Source organism: Protobothrops mucrosquamatus, unplaced genomic scaffold (assembly GCF_001527695.2).
Source record: "Protobothrops mucrosquamatus isolate PMUCROS unplaced genomic scaffold, P.Mucros_1.0 scaffold3876, whole genome shotgun sequence".
NCBI classification, from domain to species: Eukaryota; Metazoa; Chordata; class Lepidosauria; order Squamata; family Viperidae; genus Protobothrops; species Protobothrops mucrosquamatus.
This window is the reverse complement of record NW_015389826.1, coordinates 46,611-72,032: the sequence shown is the minus strand read 5'-3', so window position 1 is coordinate 72,032 and position 25,422 is coordinate 46,611. Positions and strand designations below refer to the sequence as shown.

Here is a 25,422-nt window from a genome sequence, read left to right as displayed (position 1 = left end):
CAGCAAGCGGGCCTGGCCTAGGGAGGATTTTAAATCGGGTTTATTTTAGGAGTAATTTTTAAATAACACAACTTTAAATATTCGGTTTTAATTGGTTTTACTTCGGTGGGGTAGCAAATGTATTTATGTTTTTTAATATGTTGTGAGCCGCCCTGAGTCCCGTTGGGAGAAGGGCGGGATATAAATCAAATAAAATAAAATAAATAAAATAAATAAATAAACAGATTTGTGGCAGTTTCATGATTTGCTGCAGTATAGCTGTAGGATTTGCCATTGCTTGCTTCCTGGGGCTGTGAAAGAATGGCTGGCCCAACTGGCTTTCTTGCCTAAGGCAGGAATAGAACTCATAGCCTCTTGTTTTCTAGCCTGGTGCCTTAATCACTATAACAGATTGGCTGACTTTTGTTTATCAGATTGCCTACTTTCTATTGCAGACTGTTCTGTTTTGTTTGGGGAAATCTGAACTTTGTAAGTTGGGTCTATTGTTGTGTACATTTCTGCATAAGATGGTTCAACATCGTTAATTTTTTTTCTCTCGCTCACCCAGGACAGATAAATACATTTATGTGTTTGTGTTATTCTTCATCATGGAAAAATATTCTCTTAATACCTAATACAGTGGTCATAAGTGTTAAAAAATTAAACTTCACAGTTTGATGGTTTCATTTCAGTTAAATAATCGAAGCATAGCCAATTTTACTCTCCTTCAGTCTGAAAAAAAATGCTCCCCTTCGCAGTCACTAACCCATGGAATTAGATTTGGCCAGGGGATGGAAAAAATGCTGGTTTATTTTCTCTTACGATTTCTTCCATTCTTCAGAAAACAAAACAAGCTTCTGATTTTGATGGAGGCCAAAGGATTAGATCTGCTTTGCAATTTGTTTGCTCTGCACCCAGGGAAATGTTAAATACTTGAAATTGTACAATGTTCTCTGAATTCCATAAACAGCAAATGAACTCTTGTGTTCAGACTCTTTGTGCCAGGCTGGCTGTTACAAAGAAGATTCTCGCTGTTTCTGGGGTGAGGGAATCCTTCTAATTAGCTGATTTCAGTTCATTCAGTATTAAATAATTCCCAGAATTCCAGTGTGGCTGTATATTAGATTCACTAAAGGGAGAGATACTTCTCCAAAAAGCAATTGAAGAGCTCCTTTCAAGAGATTATGCTGTTGGACCGAATCCATTAATGCTTACCTTTCACGTGAATTCAGGCAGCACTCATTCCAGGAAATGCTATGAACACAGATGGTAATCCAGGGACCATTAGCTACCATATGGGGATCAGTGATAAATCAGTGTAAATGATTCAGAAAGCAAGTCCTACTGACTGCACTCTGTTGACATGGCTGTGCTGGTTCAGAAGAGAGTCCATAAGAAACTACAACTTGTGAGATTTCAGGAGGACAAATTCTATCTCTCCATGGTTACACCAGCCCACCGCTCTAGATTGGGCAGAGCAGGCATGTTGAAGGTACCATCAGCCACAGATCTTCATTTGATGGTCCCAGGTGACATACCTTCTCTACTGCAACACTTGCTTTATGGAACAGTCTTCCATCCAAAATTAGACTAGATCCATCCTTTAGATATTCAAAAAAAATAACTCCTCAAGTCTTGGCCTGGGTCTCCCAGTCAATTGTGGACTGGCTTAGATGGCTCTATTGTTGAGGTGGGCATTTTTATCCACTACTCTTTGGTTTCTATTCTCACTTTTTATTTAGTGCGAGAGCTGGCATTAACTTCTCAGAAAATTTCAGAATGTAAGAGCAGCTTTGTTGGATCAGATCAGTGGTAGGATTCAGCTGGTTCGCATCACTTCGGCAGAACTGGTAGCTAATTTTTTGTTTCCCAGGCCCAGAATGGACTTCCAGAAACAGCATCCACACAGAGAACCAGTTGTTCACATATTTGAATCCCACCACTGGATCAGACCATGGTTCATCCTTAGTCCTTAGCTTGTTTCTCACAGAGGTCTCCCAAATGAAGGGGAGATACATGCCCACCTCCCATTATTGTTTCCTAGCTACAGATGGGGGACTTGTGACCATCTAATCATTAATCCTGGTTATTGGTCATGTTGTAGGTAATGGAAGTTGGAGTCCAATAAGCTAGTTTCTTCTTATTCCCTTCACTTCGTCTCTTCTTCTAAGTGTAATAGGTTTCTTCTCACATATCTAAGTTTAATAATAAATAATGGTTTATTTCTCCTTGCAAAAAGCTGCTGCACTGGGGTTGAATCTAATTGTTCATTGTTCTCTCTTACTCTTTCTCTTCCCCATCCTGTCAGTTCAGTTAGATTTACAGAATTGGTTTCCTCAGAACATTAAAATGTATTGCAATTTATTCAAAGTAATATATAAATCACAAAACTTAAGGGATTGGGGCGATGGTTGTGGGATTTTTTTTTAAACTGATTTATTTGCTTAACATTTAACAAAAGGAAAACATCTATAAGGAATGGTTCTAAATTTAGACCTGAAATATAGAAGGAGTTCTTATCAGTTATTTTATAACGTAATATCAGCTTGCATTCTGTTACCCATTAGGTTTGTTCTGGGTCAGATCAGAAGTGCTTTCAAACTCGGTAAGTCATAGTAGAAAGAGACAATTTGCGAGAGGATATATTGCTGAGCTATAATTATCTTATTCTTTTTTTCTCTTTTGCAGCCGTAACCCATTACTCTTAGCACCCGCCGACAATAAATAAATAAAAATCTCATTGCAATTCTATCACTTAAAATTAGAGTTTGCTTTCATTTTGCCAAAAGGGACCATTTAGTTTCAGAATAGAGATAAGGAAATAATATCAAATTGATAAGAGAAAAAAAAGAAAACAGATGGAGGCTGGGTCCAACAAATGGATTTTCTCACAAAATGTTGCAGTGTGGAATATGCCTTTCAGAGATTCAGTCAAGCATGCCGTCTTTCAATGGATTCTGTCCGGTCCCCATTTTATGATCCCATTGACTCCTCTATTAGTTGGGATTCCAGAATTGCTAAGCACATTGTGTTATCCTTACCAGGGTCTCATGTTTTGTTTAAAAAGAAGGAAGAAGTTAAAAATCAGGAGAAGTCTAGTAGAACCTTCGCAAATTTATATATTTCATTAAAAGTCGGACACTTTCATAATCTACAGCTCACTTCATCAGATTCGTGGAATAGGTAAACTGACATAGCAATTAGATGAGGTGGGGAAAAGTGGGGGAGACAGGATGGCTGTGAAGATGTAGGTGACATGTGAAACAGATTACAGGTATTTTATCAGTTAACTATTATAATGTGTTAACATCCATTATGTTTGTTGAGTTCTTTCAAGATAGGCAAAAATGTTGAATGTATGTGTTAGCAGTGTCTCACTCAATTGTCCAATCAACCTTGAGATTTGTAATAGAGTGTCCTGGGAACTTCAAATACTCTCATATTTTGCAGGCTATCTATGGGGTCATCTCCCCTAACATTATCTGATTTTCCTAGGGTGGCATTTTCCAGGTCCCTTCCTTCAAATGTAGACACCTTGTAGGAGAAGAACAGGTGGAGTTGAGGGGTGGAATTAAGCATGTTATCAGACTAGAATCATTACATTGCCACAAATGGTCTAAATGGTCTAAATGGTCTTCTTGAATTCCTTTGATCTTTATATGTTATATTATATATTATAAATAATAAATAAATAGTCCATGTTTTGAGTCATGATTTCAAACTTGTAGCCATTAATTGCTTTACACAAAATATGATCTGTTTGTTCTATGTAAAATCTAGAAGGGTATTATTGATAGATGTTCCCGTGCATCATATTAACAGCAGTCCATGTGAAGTTGCCTCTGATTTTGCATATGCAATTGTTGGGGATGTGTGATGGTGTTGTTTTTGTAAATGCAGGGGCAAAGTAGACATTTCAGTTAGTTGTAGGATCTGGTCCTTGAATCTTGAACTTATCAGGATCTCCTTTTGTTTTTTTTTAGCAGTTCTGGAATCTATTGGCACCTTTATGTACTGTGTGGATAGTATACATTGGCTATGTATGGTTCAGCTCATATCAGCCTTCCCAAATGGTTGCAAAATCCACTGCAGCAATGCTTGTTAAGGAATTCTGAAAGTTATAGTCTTTGTACATCTGGAAAATGTCTGATTGTGGAAGGATGGTATATAGGATGAATTTTGTCCGACATACAGTATATATCATTTTCTTTACTTACCTAACTCTCAGTGTTTTTCTCTGTTTTGTTTGTGTGCCATTCATGGTTACAGCCTTGAGATTTTGTTACATTTTTTTAAAGGCATTAATTATACAACTGAGCAAATATAAATGGAACATAGGCATGAAGATAAATATTGTATGTAATGAGTGTGTGTGTTAAAATAATTTGATGTTGTGTTTCTTTCCTTTTCAACATTTCTTATGTATCCAATGTGAAGCCTTCAGCTGGAAGGAAGTGAAATCCTTCTAGGTCCAGAAGTGACTTGTGGACCTATAGAACTGATGGTCTCTACTCCATTTGCCTTGACAATCCCACATTGTGCAGATGTGAACTCTGAGCATTGGAATATTCATTTGAAAAAAAGAAAGCATCTAGGCAAATGGGAGGTAAGCAAAATTACTGTCAGAAATAGATGAAGCTGATAAAAATGAGAAGAGTTGGAGACCATTGCTAAGATGTTTGTGATACTTAACAGTGAAAGCAAGAAGATTCACCTATGTATTTGGAGCCTAGAGTCAACCTTGAGATAGACAGTATATAAACATAATTGGATAGATAGAAAGATAGATGATAGGAAGAGACAGAGAGGGGGGGGAAAGGAGGAAAGAAAGAAAAGAAAAAAGAAAAGAAAAGAAGAAAAGAAAAGAAAAGAAAAGAAAAGAAAAGAAAAGAAAAAAAAAGAAAAAAAAGAGAGAGAGATTTTAGTTTGGGGGTTTCCATTTCCAAATATAACCTTAGAATTGTTTGCTCTGATGACTAAACAGTCTTCAATGTAAACACTTATTTATCAGTATTTTCATCAACACATATCAAGATTTGGCAAGCAGCCTATTCAAAACCACATGTAACCCCCAACTTCCTGTTTGAGGGATCCTAAAGATTCCTCTAATTGCAATTACTCATGATAAACAACATATTGCTGTGACAGGTTACCGAAACAGAAGTATAGAGATAGGAAAAGAGCAGGCAGAGCTGGGAAGTGCAGGGTTAAGCGAGTCATCGGCCTAGAGTCATTACATTGCCACAAACGGTCCAAGCCCAACCCCCTTAAATTCCAATGATCCTTATCTGGTGCCAATTTAGTTTTGAACTTCAGTTGACTGAATTCTTGTGTACAGGCTTGAGCAATAAATCTTCTGAACTGGAACATGTGTGTGAGATCCTGATCCTTCATGCCTGACATTAAACACTAAAGTTAATTTGAAGGAGTTTAAAACTAAATAGAGATCACAAACCCCCAACTCGGAGAAAAGGGAGAAACTCTAACTCAACCAAGTGCAGTTCTTCACCTGCAAATACAAGAAAATAGTCTACCTATAGTGTATAGAGTAAGTCTGTTCCAAGTTATATTTTTTTTCATGCAAAAACAAAACAAAACAAAACCTGCAAGTAGAATTTGTATGGAACCTGTTTTAATGTAATTTCTTTTTCTGTCAAGTCACTTTTGCTTTTCTTTTTTCTGGGTTTAATGTTCTGACGTATCCAGGAAGTGATGTCTGTAGAGGAAGAAACCACTTCTTGTTACTGCCTCTTGGACCCATATGCTTGTCATATCCTTTTGGACTCCTTTGGAACTTATGCTCTCTTTGGAGAGCCACTGTCTGATTGTTCTGTTAAAGAACTGAAAGTAGCCGTCTTTGGCTGCATGTCCTGCAACTCTCTGGATTACAGCCTAAGAGTGTACTGTGTTGACAACACTCCCTGTTCATTTCAGGTAAGATGGCCAAACCATTCTTGGCCTTTCCAGATGTTTAACACAAGGTGGGCAATTGACTTTCCCAAAGGGTCACATAAGGAACTGGGATTGTTGTGGAGGGCCAAACCAGTGGTGGGATTCAAATATGTGAACAACTGGTTCTCTGTGTGGATGCCGCTTCAGGAAGTCCATTCTGAGTCTGGGCAACAAAAAATTAGCTACCGGTTCTGCCGAACTGGTGCAAACTGTCTGAATCCCACCACTGGGCCAGACCAATGTAACCTCAAATTCCATCAACTCAACTCCTCAGGCTGCTCCAGGTGAGGGACGAGCACTGCGTAGGCACCTCATCCTCTCTGGCCACCTGACTGAAGGAGGACATGGTGACTGCACAGAGACAGACGTGAATCAGCCTCTTCTTCTGCCCTTCGCAGCATGTTTATTTATATTTGATTTCTAATTTCCAATTGTCCTCACATGAGCTGCACAGGGACAATCAAAGGGCCAGATGTAGTCCAGGGGCTGTAAAATGCACAGGGTTTTGGGGAGGAGGGGTAAGGGGGTATGCTCTATTTTATTTATTTATTTATTTATAATTTAATTTGTATCCCGCCCTTCTCCTCACCGGACTCAGGGCGGCTAACAGCCTTATAAAACAACATTACAATAAATATCCATATTAAAACCAAATTAAAAGAAAATATTCGTAAAGGCCAATCGTTAAAATTACCCTTAAAATTACCCTTAAAAACCCCACTAAAATTCCCTAGNACCCTGAGGAGACCCACTCTGTGGGAGCGTATCGGCCGTTGGGAGGTAACCTGCGGCAGAATGCACTGGAGTTGGGTGGCTATAATAAATTTAAATAATAAACAAACAATAATAATAAAAATGTGCTTGCGTTTCTTTTCTGTGCCCAGAGATACAGGGAAAGGGGGAGGAGTTGTGCAGACATTCTAGAGTGCAGAGAAGGTTTAAATAGCCTGTCAAGACAAACCCAGTTGTAAGGACCAATTACAAGCAATAGTTAAATCTAACTTTGCCCTCTGAAACACAAGGTGCCAGCCAGATAGTAAAGATCGGGGATGCAGAAAACTGTACATGGCTGGCTCTTTTCTTCTCAAAGTCTGCCTGAAACCTCAGATGGCTTATTCAGAACAAAAGAAGCTTGATGCAATATGTTAAGTGTGTCTTCCACACCTGGTCATATGCCATAAAAGATGGCCTGCCAGATCTTTTCCCTTTTTCTTTTTTTTTCCCACAAAGAAGTGGAAGGATTACAGGAAGTTCCAGATAACTGAACATGATGTGCAGCTCCGTCCTAACGGACATTTCTCCCAGCAAGAAGCGTCTTTCCTTTTTCCCTGAGTAAATGGAGGGATTCAGAGCCAGATGTAGTTCTAGCCGAGCAAATGCGATGCAGTCCAGTGCACGGTTTTCATATTTTAATTCTGGTGGTGTTTTTTTTTTCCCAAGCTCTTGCTTACAGCTCTTCTGTATTCGATCAGGAGTAATGAGCTCTGAGTATTCGACGAGGCATCTGGATGCCAAAAGCTTGGAACGATTCATGCACAAAATAAAGAAACTGCTAAACAATAGGATCCATAGAATTTCCAAGCTTGAAAACAAAGAAAAACCTAGCAGACATTCTCCCGTTCCCAACTGGCAAAGTCCTTAGAAACATCCACAAGCTGCAGAAGGCAAATATTTGATAATCTACCTCCAGTAGTTTCCTTACCCAAGGAAGACAATGTACTGAAGAATTAAACATCAAACGATCTCACGAAATTAAATCCATACAATAGCGTATGCAATCTTGTTTAACAATTGATTCATTGAAAGCAAAGGCTGAAGTTCTGATCCGGATAGAATAAGCTCCTGGGTCGGATAGACTGGGCAGTCATGCTGTCTTTCGTTCTCTGCAGATGGAATGGAACATCTTGCTGTGGTCAACTTGCCGTGGCCAATTCACTGCGGGACAACCCGCCATGGAACAACTCACTGTGGGACAACTCGCCATGGAACAACTTGCTGTCAGACAGCTCAACAATTCAATTGAATTATTTAAAATAATTTAAAAAAAATATATTATTTTTTGTCATTCCCGTTTCATTTTGGCCCTCCTTTGTCATTTTTTCTTTAATGATTTTATTGGACTATTTCTTTGATATTAGTGTAACTCATATCTTGCAGCAAGTTGTCCCACGGTAAGTTGGCCATGAGGAGGTATCCCACAGTGAGTTGGCCAAGGTGAATTGACTGCAGCAAATTGGTTGTGGCAAGATGACCTTGGAGAGTTGGCCATGGAGAGTTGGCCATGGAGAGTTGGCCATGGAGAGTTGAATTGAGGTTCCCTGCTTTAAGGCCACAAAGCCCCTTTTCTTGCATCCTCTGAAACTGAAATTCTCAAACCTTTGTGATTTAATTTTCTGCTACTTTGAGATGGGAAGCACACAAAAGCTATACACAACAACTGAAAAAGAGACATAATTTGAAATGAGCAATAGCATCTCTGAAACATCTCTCTCTCTCTCTCCTCTCTCTCCTCTCTCCTCTCTCCTCTCTCCTCTCTCTCCTCTTTCCCTTCTCTCTCTCTCTCTCTCTCTCTCTCTCTCTCTCTCTCTCTCTCTCTCTCTCTCTCTCTCTTTCTCTCTCTCTCTCTCTCTCTCTCTCTCTTGCAGGACATGGATAGTTGGATTGATCCATGGGAGCTTTTCTTTTAGAATAACACCTTAGCAAAATTCTAGTTCTCATCCCATCACCTTCAGCACGGAGGGAATTTTTTCAACATTTAGCCTACAATATATTTGTTTTCTGTTCTCCATTGTTGCAGGATGTGATTTCAGGTGAAAGACACCAGGGAGGACAATTGCTGGAAGAACCAAAACTGCTGCATTTCAAAGGGAATACCTTCAGCCTTCAGATCTCTGTTCTTGATATTCCCCCTTTTCTCTGGAGAATTAAACCATTCACAGCATGTCAGGTATTTGCATAGGAAGACTAATATGTGTGCAGAATGGATGAGTATATTTTCCATTTTTAATAACCAAGCAATTTCAAACCTTCAAGGCATATGACTTTGTGAGGTTCATTGCTTCTCTTAACACAGTCCAGAGACTTCTGGATTAAATGTATAGTTTAATATGTTGGTTATCTATGGACAAGCCACATTTCCAGGATATTATTATTATTATTATTATTATTATTATTATTATTATTATTATTATTATTATTATTATTATTATTATTATTATTGTTATTGTTATTGTTGTTGTTGTTGTTGTTGTTGTTGTCGTCGTCGTCATTATTATTATTATTATTATTATTATTATTATTATTATTATTATTATTATTATTATTATAAAAATCTAAGGCTTTTAAACAATGAAATAGATTCTGTACTTTTACCTCACCCATTTCCAAAATGTCCAACAAACATTATAGATTTATGAAAAGATTTGGGGAACATAGTTTCAGATCATCTTGACTAGAATATTGGGCAGTCTACAGTAAGAACATTTGGAATAAATAAAATATTTATGATCAAGTTCCAGTTCAGTAGAAGTAGAGATCTGGGCATTCAACTGATTAAAATAAAAGATTTTGTCAAACATTATCAGGTCAACCAACAGATGATGTCATCTTGGCTGACCTTGAAAATAAGCTAGGTCAGTTATGGTTAATAATTGGTTAGTGGAGCTGGAACCCTCTAATCCAGGGGTAGGCAACCTCGGCTCTTTTATGACTCATGGACTTCAACTCCCAGAATCCTGAGTCAGCATAGCTGACTCAGGAATTCTGGGAGTTGAAGTCCATGAGTCATAAAAGAGCCGAGGTTGCCTACCCTTGCTCTAATCCCTTGCTTCAGAATGGGGTCAGGGTGACTGAATGGAGCTGAGCTGGATGCCCTTTCTGATGCCTATGTGGATTTGCAGCAGATGTTTTCTTTTTGCGCCCTGATAGAGAAAATTCTGATGCTCCCTAGCATTGAACTATCAACTTTCTGAGTGGTAGGTGAGCATTTTCACCTCTAGGTCACTGCACCACTTGGCTGTAAAATAGATTAAGAAGTTGGGGAAAAAATCATTGAAGTTAATAGTAAACAACTTCTTGACTTTTTCTAATAATGGCATTCTGCATTTAAGTCCAGTTTTGGCTTGAGGTAGCTTTTAAATTCCTATCATTAAAAGAGCAAAAATAAAACATAATAATTAAGCTGTAAGAGATTTGACACTAAGGGATTAATTATATTTAAAAATTAATATGCTACTGTGAAATAATAACATTCAGTTTTCAAACAGTAGATTGTAACTTTTAACTATATTAGAATAAATCATTAACAACCTGGTTTGGGGGCTTTATCTTAGGACAATGCAAGACAGCCCAAATTAAAACAGAAATGAAACTGATTATAAAAAATAACCTGAAAGATTTTACCTAACTCAGCATTATCCATGACTTCTATTATATATTTTCCTTCAACAACATAATACTCAGCTCTAACAACTCAGCTTCCCTTTCTCTTCTTTTCCTCCCATCTGCAAAAAAAGAGATAATTTTTAAAGAGAAAACTAATTACACTTCCGCTTTATAATGTTTCTATCTTGTTTTTTTAATCACAATTTATAATGTTGCTTTTATTGTTTTCTTTATCACAATTAGTATCTTGCTCTTACTTGCTGAAACAGGTTCTAAACGCAAGGCTTTACTTAAGAGCTATTGTGTGTGTTTGCGGGAGAGGGTGTGTTTTAATGAACCAGTGGTTTGGAAGGAAACTCATAAGTTACATATTGTTGTTTGCTTCCTTTTGCTGTGTATGCTACAATTGTTTTTATTGATGTTTTGTTTTATTTACAATTCCGGAGACTTCCTCTATCATGTCAGAGGAAGAGTTGATTGTGTTGATTTTAGCTTAGCGTAGGGCAGTTTGACTTGAAAGGTCCATGAGGCGGAAAGAAGCACAACCTTGTTGCATTGTTTCTTCCTTGCAACTTCATGACACAAGTCATTTCTTCCCCACTTCAGATAACTTCCACATTCTGGATAGAGAGGACCTTTGGTTTGAAACAGGGTCTCAAAAGACAATTGGATGAAATTTTTCCTTGAGGAAGAAGACATTTTGTTTCTCATCCAAGAAGCTTCATAGGTTCTGACTGGATTGGGGGGGGGGGGGAATGGAAGGATCATATTTCTTTGCAGTCATCTAGCACAGTGGTTCTTAACCTGGGCGATATCGCCCCCCAGGGGGCGATTTCATTTTTCAGGGGGGCGATGGAACAAAAAGGGGCGACGTGAGGGCGAAGGAACAAAAAGGGGGCGATATGGGGGCGATGGAGCGAGAAGTTTTGGGGACACTTTTGAGACTTTTTCATACAGTGAATCGCTGCATATCTGTCGTACAAAAACATCAGATCGCTCGCTATTAGTGGATTGAATTGTGTTTTCAAATGTTCCTCCAGCTAGCTTCAGTACAGAACGCCGTACATATGTGAATACGCATCACTTATCTTCATGCACGTTGCGCAGCAGCCTCTACCCTTTTTATATTTCTTTTTGTGTCCTAAATTTCACTTGTAATTCAATCATTAAATGTTACTGTTTTTCTTTTCGGGCATTTCACTTTCTTGCAATTGAATTTTGTTTTCAGTGGTCATTACATTTAAGTGTCTTGAATAAATAAGATAATAATGAAATACGTGTATCACGAAGTTTGGGAATAAAGTGACGGGTGGCACCAAAATTTTTCAAACAGTTGAGATATGGGAAAAAGACTGGAAATAAATTATTTGCATCGATATGTCCTGATGACAATTTTAAAGAAAACAAAAAAAGTGTTTGCATAAATTGAAGAATTATTTCCTATGTTGTGATTGAGAGGTTATGTTGGGGGAGGGGGGCGATGACAACTTCCTCATTGGCTCAAGGGGGCGATTCGTTCAAAAAGGTTAAGAACCACTGCTAGCACTCTCTCTGAGAGCTGTTGAGACCACTTGGGGATTTATCTGTGCCCTCAAGGTCACCTGAATCACCCAAAATGGGTGTGGAATCTTCTTTGAAGATGGCAAGAGCCATTTATGTTAGAATTGAACAACCCTCCCTCAACAGAGGGGGAGAAATATGACATAACCTATCTCCTGTTTATAGCGCAGTTCAAAGAAAATTCCACATCCATTTGCACTCGGATTCAAGTGACCCTGAGGGCACGGATAAACTCCCAAGTGGCCTCAACATCTATCAGAGAGAGTGCTAGATGACTGCAAAGAAATGTGATCCTTCCATTCCCCCCCTCAAGCTGTCAGAACTAACCCTTCCATCCCTTTCACCATCCAGTCTGAACTTATGTAGCTTCTTGGATAGAAACAAAATGTCTTCTTCCTCAAGGAAAAACTTCATCCAATTCTCTTTCGAAAAAGCACCTTTGAGACGACCATGAACTGGATGACTGAGAATCTCCATAGACATTCAGGTATTGAAGTTGGGAGGGAGCCAAAGTGGTATAGTAGGTTAAGGTGTTGGTCTAGGAGTTGAAAGTCTGGGCTTCTTTTCTCCCTTAAATACAGAAGTCATCTCTATGACTTTAGGCCACTCTCCCAGCATAGACTGGAAAGCTGAAAGCCATCTATCTACCAACTCACACTGATCCAGATTGGTAGATTACAGTCCATAATGTTCAGTGAAGAGCTTTTCATCGCAGCAGATTGATTGATGATGATGTTATTGATTCAAGATGGATAGTTTGGCACCTGAACCAACCAAGACCCTGGGATCTTTATTATTAAAACCTTCTTTTATCAACTTTCCATTATTTGTTATTTTGTCCCTATGCAATTTAATGTGCCAGTCATGACCTGTCTGTCTTCCTGCTTCGACTGACTTTAACATGAAAATCTGGCAATCTGTGAAGAAAACAGTTAGTTCCAACATTGATTCAAAGAATGTGTCAAGGATCCACATAACTTACAGAAGTCCATTTGGGTGGGGAGGGGAATATAATGAGCAGTTTCATCCCAGTGCTTCATTGAAAAAGGGATCTATCTTCCTTGGGGGAAAAGCAGCAAAATAAGTTGAGGGGTGTTCAACCTTAGCAACTTCAACTCCCAGAATTCCCCAGCCAGCCTTGGTAAAAGTTGCCAAGATTGGACATCCCTAGTGTAGAGCAGTGGCCCCAACCTTTTGGGCACCAGGGACTGGTTTCGTGGAGAGAGGTTTTTCCACGGAACGAAGAGGGTGTGGTTTTGCATGCTGCCTGCATTCCCTCGGATGGGGCTTCGCTTGTTTGTGCAGCCTGGTTTCTGGCATGCCACAGCCCAGTGCCAGTCCACAGACCGGAGGTTGGGGACCCCTGGCATAGAGCATCTGGGAAAAGACAGGATAAAGAGGACAGATTGAGAAGCATTTCCTCAGCCTTCCTTCTTGTTCCTCAGCCTTCATTCATGCTTGTCAACCAGTCACTGCATTGTGTCTACCAATAAGGGATTTCTCAAGACCTACAATAGTGGCTCGTTGGTAAAAGTATGCAGAGCAATGCTCTTAAATTGCCAACTGTATTATAGTTTAAAGATTCAAAACCCACCACTCACGTAAACTACAGTGCGCTTCCTAATACCTTGCCTTGTTTAGCCATCCTTATCCACAGGTGATCTCTTATTCCTTCAAAGCAAATGTTTATCGCGAAGCCTCTTTATTTAGCACTTATCATTATGGTTTGTTGCCCAGTCAGCCAGATGTTCAGATGGAATTGACATTTTTATTCACCTATCAAGTCCTTCTCAAGGACCTGAGATAGGCAGATGCTGAAGATTGATGGTGTCATTGCAGGATGTAAGCGGTTCTGAGTAAAGGTGCCTTTTGCAATTGACTAATGGCGAATTTGTCAATGCCAATGGTGTTCAAGTGGTGCTCCAGTTATTTTGGGATTGCACCCAAGATGCCTATTACTATTGGTACTACCTTTGCTTTCTTTTGCCACAGTTGTTGTATTTCTACTTGCGTGTCTTTGCATTTTGTTATCTTCTCCAGTTCTTTCTCCACATTAATCTTTTGTTTGGTCAATTTGCAAGCCACTTCCATCCTGTCCCTTCTTTTCTAGGAAGTTCCTTTTTCTCGTGTGTGGCGCAACAACAAGCAGCCACTTCACTGTGCCTTTTCCCTGGAGCGCTACACTCCTGCCACCACACAACTCTCATGCAAAATCTGTGTCAGACAAGTCAAAGGCCACGAACAGATCCTACAGATCCAGACATCAATTCTAGAGGCAAGTTCTTCCTTCCACAGTCATATCGCTATCCTCCTTTGATGCTTTGTTTGTGCAAAAAGTGTTCACAGAGTATGGTTATATGTATATTTATGTGAGTTGCATGAGTGATGCACCTAAAAATCAGGCAGGCTTTCAATTGAACTGTTGTGGTTGCCACCTCCTTTGAATATATGTATGGTAATATATACCTGATTTTTAGGTGCATCACCCACACATCCCATATAAAAGTCTGAAACAAAAGTTGAACAATTTATCATTAATATGAATAAAGGACTGTGTGATTCTTGGAAAGTTGTTAGCAAGGATTGCTAAATTGAGTGATAAACTAATTAATCAGGCAGATGTGAGAACAGGCATAGACAAAAGAAGAATATGAATTGCTAATCAGGAAACACACAATTCTATTCCCCGTTGCCCACCAATCACCCCTAAAGAGAAGTTAACAAATCTTTGGCTGTTTATGGAGTGAAGTACTCAGATAAGCAAGAGGAAGAATCATTTTATAAATGTGCCGAATTACATTTTCATCATAATCAGATTAATTTGCTTTCTGGGAGGGAACAATAATTTGACAGTCCTGATTACAGGTGAAAGAAAGCTACATTGCAAGATGTGATACACTATCTATTAAAAAAAGGATGCTGATATTACAAATGGCTTTTTTTATAAAATAAAAAAAAAAAAAAGGATAATCATAACTGGGCTGTAAACATCCAGAAGGCCACTAGATAGTAGCCAAGTATTAAAATTTACTATATTTGTTTTCTGACATCTAGTGGTTCTTTTGAATTTTTGCAGCCCAGTGATGGTAGCCCTATTTTAATTCTTATTTTCAAAACATAAATGCAAGACAAAGTGAATTCAGAAATATATGGGGGGAAATGAGCTCAGTCCTTCCATTTATCACCGTGAGTGCATTTCATTGGTTTGTTTGTTTGATAAAGCAGGTAGCAGAAGCTTATCTTCAAGGAGCAGAGTACCAAATCTGTTGCATATTTAATTTAAAACAATCTGGAAATATGATGTACTCGCAGCTTTCCTATTGCTTTGCATTGCTGTTTTTTGAGATGAGCCATAAATGTTATATGAAAAGACTTGTAGAAACATTCCCATGAAATATTTAGCATACGCTAGCACCAATACATTGCAGATAAAGAGCAAAATATCCTGATACAGAAAATATGGAGAAAGTGATATGGGGGAAACATATAGAAGTGTGTGTGGGGGGAGGTAGTTTGTTACCCATATAGCTTATGGTCTCAGGAATTGCATGGGAAAATGAAAAAAAAAGCTGGGAAACAGGCAAATAATGAACTAGAGCAGTGATGGTGAACCTTTTAGAGACCGAGTGCCCAAAAACGGCCCCGCCCCCACTCCACCCCTTGCCCCGCCACTGCTCCACCCCATCCCATCCCCCACCTGCCCGCAGGGCCACTCACTGCCTCCAGGGCCCACTGCAGATCGCCCAGGCAGCCCAGCAGCGCCATGGCGGCCATGCCCTCTGCCTGCGCCCCGCAGCATCAACTGGATGGGGCATGAGGGCAGAGTCTTGTCTACGCTGCCTGGCTGCCATGTCCTTGGCTGTGCTGCTCTGTGTGGGCCACGCTCAGGGGCAACTCTCCTCCAGGGGGGCTGCTGGTGAGGAAGGGGTCATGGGGGGAGGCGAGGCTGGGGCAACGGCACGTGTGCCCACAGAGAGGGCTCCGAGTGCTGCCTCTGGCACGTGTGCCATAGGTTCGCCGACACTGAACTAGAGACATAGAAAACTGCTTTAAATTACATCCTCTTGCAAAAGACGACTATAGATCTGTGCTAGCAGGTCTGCTTTTGCTTGAAGAAAATACTGTAGCCAATCCCTTCAAGTCAAGGTATGAGTAGAAAAAAAAATAAAACCTAGTAAAAGTCAAGAGTTCTCAACAAAATGCAGCAAGAATTGGATTTACTTACTTACTTACTTACTTACTTACTTACTTACTTACTTACTTACTTACTTACTTACTTACTTACTTACTTACTTACTTACTTATTTATATGGTAAGTCAACCAAATGCATTATTTTTCCCCCACAATGAAAATAAGGGGGTGGACCATTTTTCATCACAGAGCCTGGGAAATTCGTACCTGCGTCTGTTTGCTTTATACCGAGGGGCACATGACATGGATTTCGTAACTTGTTAAATAATATAGTTCCTTTGCCTTTTAATTTGATTTATTTTCTCTCTTTTGAAATTATGTTCAGGCTCATTACAGACTGGAATGTAGGAAAGCTTCCTACATTCCTAAACTGAAAAGATAAGCTACAGAAGGATGGTCGGAGACTATCTCCTGCTAAGAAAAGGTTTCTTAGAGTCAACTGGCAACTGGCTATCTAACTTCAAACCACCTTTGTAGTTGATTTACCCTCAAAAGAAGGTTACTTTTATCCCATCCAATCAACTTTCCTCTTGCGTTTTCTTTGTTGTGTTAAGTACAAAAAGGAATGTAAGATGGGTCTCGGGGTTCTCCCCTTTCAGAGGGAGATCCCACTTTATCAGGGTACCCTAATAAACTGCTTTTAAATGATCTTCCAACTCTATTGGGAAGGTAAACCGAGACAGAACCTAGATATTGGATATCAATGCTCAACTTCTTAGCACCTAGTCATGCAAAGTAGCCCACAAGCCTTAGTCCAGTGCAATAAATGTCACATTTCCCACTAACAGTCTTAAAAATAAGATGTTGTTCTGTGTTCACTGCTTAATGAGATGATGATGCGTGTTTCTTTACATGCAGGAGTGAGTCACCAGCAAACCTTCAGTGCCATTTTCAGCTTTTCTCCAAACTGGCTTTGCTAGCTGGTAGGAATGTCAGGATCGTTCTTGATTTGATTCCAGTTGCCAGATTGATTCAACAAGTTGATTTGATTTGAGGTGATAATTTGGGTCAGAGGGAGTGGGTTTGGCCGGCAAATCAATGCCCTAATTCACTTTGAAAGGACGATTCCATTCGATCATCTGGGAATCAGACAAAATAATTGCAGAGTCATAAATAGATCAGCTTATATCGATTAACAATTAAAGAGCCCCAGATGTCTGCTTTACACAAACAGCAGTTTGTGTAAATTAAAGAGCCCATTTCTGCTTTACACAAACAGCAGTTTGTTTACAGAGTGGATTCTGGTGAATTAAACAAGTTGGTTTGGGAGAGAGAAGTGCCCGCTTTAAGCCATTATTTATTTATTTTTTCCCATGTAGAATGAAAGAGGAACAATCACTTTTTTTTCGCACGATGACAACTTTCCTGTTCAGATGGGCCCACAAGCCTTTAAGATACCTTACTCTATCAGGCAGAGAATATGTGCAACTTTTGACACTCCCAGTGCCAAAGGCAAAGACTGGCAGATGTTAGCACAAAAAAATAGCATCAACAGGTAAGCCAAAGTGATTGCAAAAAGCCATCAGATAACAATTAAAGTAGTGCAGGAATGTTCTAAACCAACAGTGGGGAACTATGATCCCTTTATGACTTGTGGACTTCAACTCCCAGAATTTCTGAGCCAGCATGGAATGGCTCAGGAATTCTGGGAGTTGAAGTCTACAAGTCATAAAAAGGGCCATAGTTCCACACCCCTGTTCTAAAAAAAGGAGGTAAAAAAATCAACATAGTGACTATGACCATTTTTAAAGGGGTGGGGCTTAGATTGCATGAATTTGAGTCCCATGTTGACTTTTCTTAACCGCCTTACATACATCCCTGAATTAGTGGCAGTATTCAGGGTTCCCAAATCCCTTCTTTCATACATGAAAGTAACACAAAAACTAACTTAGCAATGGAAATGTTGAGCTCAATTGGACTAATGAATGGTTGCAAGAATTGGGCATGGCTGGTTTAATGAAGAGAAAGACGGGTGATATGATAGCAATGTTCCAATATCTCAGGGGCGGCCCCAAAGAAGAGGGAGTTGAGCTATTCTCCAAAGCCCCTGAAAGCAGGACAAGAAACAACGGATGGAAACTCACCAAAGATAGAAGCAACCTAGAACTAAGGAGAAATTTCTTGACAGTGACAAAAATTAATCAGTGGAACAAAGTTGTGGGTGTTCCAACACTGGACATTTTTAAGAAGAGATTGGACAACCATTTTTCTGTAATGGTATAGGGTTTCCTGGCTAAGCAGGGAGTTGGACTAGATGACCTCCAAGGACCCTCCCAACTCTGTTATTCTGTATAATCTGCATTTCAATCTGCAGTTCACACCAATGCATTGAAGACTGTAGCACTATTGTTATCTCAGAAATCACAAGTGTATAATTTGTAATCCTTTTGTTCTGATGAATTGGATTTCCTATTGGGTTTCTACTAATGTTCCATATTTCAGGAATTCAAGGCCAGCATTCATCATCAGCAGAATCACATGCTTAGAATTCCTGGGATGCAGATACACTAGCTTTATCACTGGCATTTTGTTTTATTTTGCTTTGTTTACTTTTATTTTAGCAGAACATTACCCCTTTTGTTCCATCAGACCACTTAGGCTCCTTGATGAAATGCTTGGATTCTCTCTTAAACTGCCTCCGCTTCAATTGAGTTGAAGTTACTTCCTGTTTTTAGTGCACTTGCCTTAATCTAATGCCTAGTTTATTACTGGAAACAAATGGGCAAAATAACACATTCTGAAAAGAGCTGTGCTAATACTTTAATTAAGTAACCCTATTTAGTTTGCAACTGTGGTGTTGGAGAAGACTCATTAGAGACCCTTGGACTGCAAGGAGATCAACTCTGTCAATCCTAAAGGAAATCAACCTTAACTGTTCTTTGGAAGGACAGGTACTGAAGCTGAAGCTCAAATATTTTGGCCACCTAATCAGAAGACAGGACTCTTTGGAGGAGACCACAACATTGGGAAAGATTGAAGGCAAAAGGAGAAGGGGACAACAGAGAATAAGATGGTTAGACAGTGTCATCAATGCAATGAACATGAATTTGGGCAAACTCTGGGACACAGTGGAGGACAGGGGAGCCTGGTGTGCTGTGGTCTATGAAGAGTCAGACACAATTTAGTGACTAAATAGCAATTTACTTTGCAGTCCTGTACCCTTGCAACAATATTCCAGAATTTGCAAGATTGCCAAATTTCTTCTCTGAGATAGCAATAGCAATAACACTTAGAGTTATATACCGCTTCATAGTGCTTTACAGTTCTCTCTAAGTTGTGAGTCAGCATATTGTTCCCAACAATATGGGCGCTCATTTTATTGACCTCGGAAGGATGGAAGGCTGAGTCAGCCTTGAGCCTGTCAGGATCGAACTCCTGGCAGTGAGCAGAGTCAGTCTGCAATACTGCATTCTAACCACCACACTACTATGGCTTAGATCTAATATCAAATGCTTCCCACTAACATCTAGGACTGGGATTTTCCAGGGGAGGAAATCCTGACTTTGAGAAACTCCCAGAGTGTTAGCAAGGAGGGTATTTGGTCCAAAACAGGAACAAAAAACCTTTCAGGGTCTTCTTCTCTTTTTTAAAATGTAAATGTAATCCTTCCCATTGTGCTGAATATTTATAAAGAAAAAAAAGCTATGAAAATGCATAGATGAATATGTACACCTCTGTTTAGCTGCCTTCCTAGAACATACATATCCAGATTATTGAATTAACTTATTTTCTGTGTTTCTGTAACATGCTGAAGCAAAAACTAACCAAGCAAGCTTTGTTCAAACACAACCCCATCAGTAGTTAAATAGCCGAAGTTAAAACTAACCAAGCTTTTCATAGTAGGCAAACACAGCTCTTAGCTATATGAGAAGCTAAAGTACTAAGCTAATGTTAACTGTGTTTTGGAAAAACAGATCTGTCTTACAGGCATTTGATACCTTTGCAGTTCTGATTTTGGTAAAGATTGCTCTGCTACAACGAAAATGACTTTTAGCCAAATAGAATTGGAATGATGTACCGTATAATGAAAGAGATTAAGTTGCGATGTTTCATGAAGACTCAAAGTTCCCTAAAAATAATTGAGAAAGATAACAAATGGTAAAGAATATTAGTGCAGAAATGTTGGTGTGCTTTTCAGCAAGAAGGCCAGAGATCTAGTCTCTTGTTCTGCCATCTGGGTGCAGCCCCCCCCCCCCCCCAAGAGAAAATATAGAACAAAACGTGTTGCAATTTTTGTTTGCTTTCTGATTGGGAGTCTCCCTCCAGATCAGAATGGGAAGGAGCATTAGGATAAGGAGATTGATCACTAGTAAGGCTCTCTCTCTCACACACCTATCACTCTCTCTCTCTCATTTCTCTATCATCTATCATATTTCTCTCTATATATATCATCTGTCATCTATCATCTATGTGTCTATTTATCATCTATCTATCCATCTATCTATCGTCTCTCTATTTCTCATTATCTACCATCTATCATCATCTACCATCTATCTATCTATCTATCTATCTATCTATCTATCTATCTATCTATCTATCTATCTATCTATCTATCTATCTATCTATCTATCTATTTATCTATCAATCAATTTAAATCCTATCACAATCATAGACTCTTGGTGGCTCACAAAACATGCAAGACAGTATAAAGCGTAAACAATGCAATGCTTAGAACATATGCAAACCCCTAAAAGAAATACGTAACATCAAGCCCCAAATGTCTGGTACTTTCACTGCTACACCACTACACCAAACTTAGTATTAAGCATCAAGCATTTTGCATTCTTATTTGAGGAATCTGTTTACATGAAGAAAAGCTTTGGAATTCCTTTCATTTCACACCCGCCCATGTCCACCCCCATGTGGTTTGCACTCATGATCCAGACTTGTTTTTTTAACAGACTGTCTTTCTTGATGCCATCAAAAGCCAAACTGGGGGGAAAAAAGAACCAAGAAAAAAACAATTCAGAAGGAATTATAGAATAGGTTTAAAGAATGATGTTGATGTTTGAGAACTTCACCTTAAAACAGTTGAACTAGGTAGAGATGGGTTGAATGAGAGATCTCATATAGGTATAGGTTCTCCTACTTGAGCAGGGGGCTGGACTAGAAGACCTCCAAGGTCCCTTCCAGCTCTATTCTATTCTATTCTATTCTATTCTATTCTATTCTATTCTATTCTATTCTATTCTATTCTATTCTCTATTCCTATTTCTTATTCTATTCTATTCCATTCCATTCTATTCCACTGCATATTTTCTATTGTGTTCTATTCTATTCTATTCTATTCTATTCTATTCTATTCTATTCCACTCCATATTTTCTATTCTGTTCTATTCTATTCCTTCTTCTTCTTCTCCCTTAGCAGTCTCCCATGACTATAAAATCCAAATTCTATACATATAAAATTATAAATAATATAACATAAAATAAAAACAAAAACCATATATTTGGTATCATAGCAATGAACAAAGAACAGAACAGAATAGAATAATAAGCACAAGTAAATGTGGCTTTGGTGTAAAAAGACTTGCCTTCAAAAATGTGTACATTAAAAGAGTGTGCATTCAAAATATTCATGTGAACTTTTGCTGAATTTATAGTACAGAATTTGTGATACCTTGTTTTGCATTTGTAGAGCCAAGCAGAACTTACAGTTGGCAAGATGAGAAAACTGGCAGATAGTGTTATCTATCCATATTTGTTTCCTTAGGGTCAATGGTCAAGCTCATGCTAGGTAAGGGGGGAAAAAAAGATAGGAATGAAAACCAGGAAGGATTGTGTGTCTCCTCATTCCTTATCAGAAGTCATTAATCTTTGCATCTCACGCAACACAATCTGCAGTTCCAATCGCAACCATGTCCAGAAAGAACATTATCCCATTTTCTCTTTATCTCTGAGAAATATGACTCCTGTTGTGTCCTCTGTATCTCTGCTGATATTGATGTACAGCGTTGGAAACTATGCAAAGTCTACATTTTAGACTATGCATATTGCTTTCTTTTCTCTTTCTACCTGATCACATGCTCTTTTAAAAGTTACACCAAACACGTGCAGTCTTATGTTGAAAGGGCATAGCTTCTGATCGGAACGGCAAGTCTTTTGTTTAATTTTATTTTTTTAACAATGGAAAAATATTATTGAATATTATTTCAATCATCCTTCCAATCCCATCTGTAAATATAAATCTGCTCCCCTTTACTATGGGTGAGAAACCACACATAAACAGAGCATCCTAAATGTAGATTATGAAGAATTTGCAAAAGGATTCGCAATACGCCACTCGATTAAATTATGTATGTATTAATGTATTGACTTGAATTGAAATTTTAAAAAGCAAGACTATTTTGGAAATGACAGTGATTCTGATTGAAAGTCATTCCACTAGGATGTCTTTAAACCTGGGCAGGTCCTCTGTAAAATATTTACTTTTTGATTAGTTCAACCCTTCAGTCATAAAATTAAGATTACATTTTGCTAGGAATTATGAGATAAAGTTTCATACCTGTGGGCAGGTAAACTAATTTTTATCTGTAGCATCTTGCAACTGGAAGAGAAGGGAATTTCATATGTAAAAAGAAATGATGAAAACTAGGCAGTTAAGAAATGAATCACCTATGCTTCATTCTGCTGTTCACATCAAGCAAAAATATTCCCAATTTGCTCCCACTGTCAGGCACAAGTAACCAGGAACAGGAGTTAAGTTCAGTGCCCTAAAACTTTATTACATGCTGCCTATACACAAGAGTCTGTTCTACTAATGAGAAAGCTAGATACGAGTGAATGGAATTCATGGGGGAGGCTGGACTTGAGTCTCTTGTGGGAGCACAGCGACTCCAAACATATGATATGTTTGACCCTGCCCTCAGGATCAGCTTGCTTATGTCCTACATCCATCAGTAATATGCATAAATCAAACAGTAGCTGGATTAGACTGGATTAGATAGCATTTTACCACAAATTCTATGTTCTGATTGAGGGAAGGCAAATTCAATTAATACGCCAATTTCATGCATGATGCCTTTAGATATCTACAATTTTATTTTAAGGAAATGCAAATCAAAATGCATCCCTGGATCTCAATATTACATATTTTCTAGATTTTATCAGGTTTATTGCTCAATCTGGATTTGGAGTGGGCATATCTATGCATTTTGTTTGTCTTCGGTTTCTTAATTTTCCTTACTGCTAATTCATTTCTATCCATTATTTTATGAAATCAACAAAGTAAAAATATGTTTTGAAAATGAATTATTTATGTTTACACCTGCTAATGTACGCATTTTTGAATATACGCTTCTTGGCATCAACATTTTCTGCAAGCAAATTTCCCCTACTACACATACTTTTGCTTGAACTTTTTTAATTACAAGCCACGTCCTATATTCTGAAAAGTATCACTTTTATTGCATATATATGCGTTCCAGTTCGCATCTATAGAAGTGGGAGAGCACCAAACAATGCCAAGTAGATAGGAATAGTCAGTCAAATGAACTGATTAATTTGAGTGGTGTTTGTTTATTTTCTGCACGGTAACTGAGCAATTTTCATTTTTGTAAGTTTGTCTGCAAGTCAACCTCATAATGGATTTAAAGCATTCCTCCATGCCTTTTGTTCCAAAGTTCCTAAAATCCATTTAGAAAGATACTAGCCAGGATTATTTAGCTCACATTGCTGTTCTCATTAAAACAGACAGGGATCACTGCCAATGAAACATACATTCTGGTTTATTTATGTATACCCACTTAAAATTTCAAGATGCCACGATGTGAGTCAGAGCTGAGAAGTGAACAATTTTTATTAAACTCTTCAATGTTTCATATATTATGCAAATGCTATCATATGAGTTTGGAATATCCTAAATGATCCATGATAGAGCCAAGAGGATCCATCTCTTCCCCAATCACTCTCTGGCCAATCATCTTCCTATCTTGTGCATATCATTCTGTGAAGATCACAGATGGTTATGAGAAAACCTTCCCAATCATAGCACCCAAGCATCTGTGAGTCATTGTGAACTGTTCAAGTAGAAATCACTGCTAGGTTCCCACTTGGTCTGCTGAGGTCTCATAAAATAACACTTAGAAGGCAGCAACAATAGGTCAGGAGGGCAGTAGTTGGGTTTTGAACCCAGTTCATGACCTACAAGTCAAAATAATTCCTTCATTTTAACTAGTAGTAAGACTAGTTCTATGCAAGGCATTCAAACCAGTCAGTCCTAGAAGAAATCAACCCTGACTGCTCTTTAGAAGGCCAGATCCAGAAGTTGAAACTCAAATACTTTCGCCACCTAATGAGAAGGAAGGACTCACTGGAGAAGAGCCTAATGCTGGGAAAGATTGAGGGCAATAGAAGAAGGGTACGACAGAGAATGAGGTGGCTGGATGGAGTCACTGAAGCAGTAGGCGTGAGCTTAAATGGTAGAGGACAGGAAGGCCTGGAGGAATGTTGTCCATGGATCGCGATGGGTCAGAAATGACTTTGCAACTAACAACAACAAGAAGAAGACTAGTTCCATAGCTCAGCTGACATCAAGCTGTGGGACAGGACATAAGGTTCTTACCTGCAAATTCCTATATTTTAGGCATGTCTTAGATTCACAATAAAAGAATAATGTAATTGGCTTGAACTCACTCTCTGTCTCTGTCTCTCTGTCTGTCTCTGTCTGTCTGTCTCTTTGTCTCTCTCTGTCTGTCTCTTTGTCTCTGTCTGTCTGTCTGTCTGTCTGTCTGTCTGTCTGTCTGTCTGTCTGTCTCTCTCTCTCTCTCTCTCTCTCTCTGTCTCCTATCTGCCATTTGCCAAAGCTAGAGGTAGTTTCTAGACCAGCTGTGTGCCTGGGCAAAAGTCTCTTTGGGCTTTGCCAAGAAAATGGTGGGGAAGCAAAGAATATGTTCTGCAGCATGGCTTGCCAAAGCTTTTTGTGAGCCATGTTGGAGGACGTGTCCCTTGCCTCATCTGTCATCGTTTAGCAAAGAGTTTGAGGGAAACTATGCTGGAAAAGAGAAATAACAACATTCTCTACACATGGTGTTCCTGTTTCTAACTTTGGTAAGCAGTCTAGAGAAAGTTCTTTTGAAGCAGCATTCACCAAAACTTGGCTAGGACTATTAGAGTATGTATAACACCTTCTAGTCACTTCAGCCTTCAGTTTGATGGACAATTTGCTTCACAAAGCAGCTTCAGGCCTATGTGTTGCATGCAATCATCAAAACAAATCACCCCTTTAAAGAGTCTCAGCCATCAGGATATGAACTGTCCCTCGGTGGAATCCAGAAGGTCTCAGGTTCTTCTACAAAGATGGCAGCAAAAGTATAACTTCTCCAAATGTACATGCATGGATTATGTATGCACATTTA

At 38.9% G+C, this 25,422-nt stretch overlaps 1 protein-coding gene across 1 annotated transcript in view; it reads left to right on the top strand.

Moving 5' to 3' along the window:
• UNC5D (unc-5 netrin receptor D) overlaps positions 1 to 25,422 on the top strand; it is an 80,725-nt gene that overhangs the window by 52,570 nt on the left and 2,733 nt on the right. Inside the window, exons 9-13 of the mRNA XM_015827693.1 lie at positions 4,417 to 4,585; positions 5,686 to 5,913; positions 8,729 to 8,878; positions 13,985 to 14,149; positions 17,386 to 17,561. Of these exons, the coding sequence (XP_015683179.1) occupies positions 4,417 to 4,585; positions 5,686 to 5,913; positions 8,729 to 8,878; positions 13,985 to 14,149; positions 17,386 to 17,561 (888 nt within the window). The remainder of the gene's footprint in view (positions 1 to 4,416; positions 4,586 to 5,685; positions 5,914 to 8,728; positions 8,879 to 13,984; positions 14,150 to 17,385; positions 17,562 to 25,422) is intronic.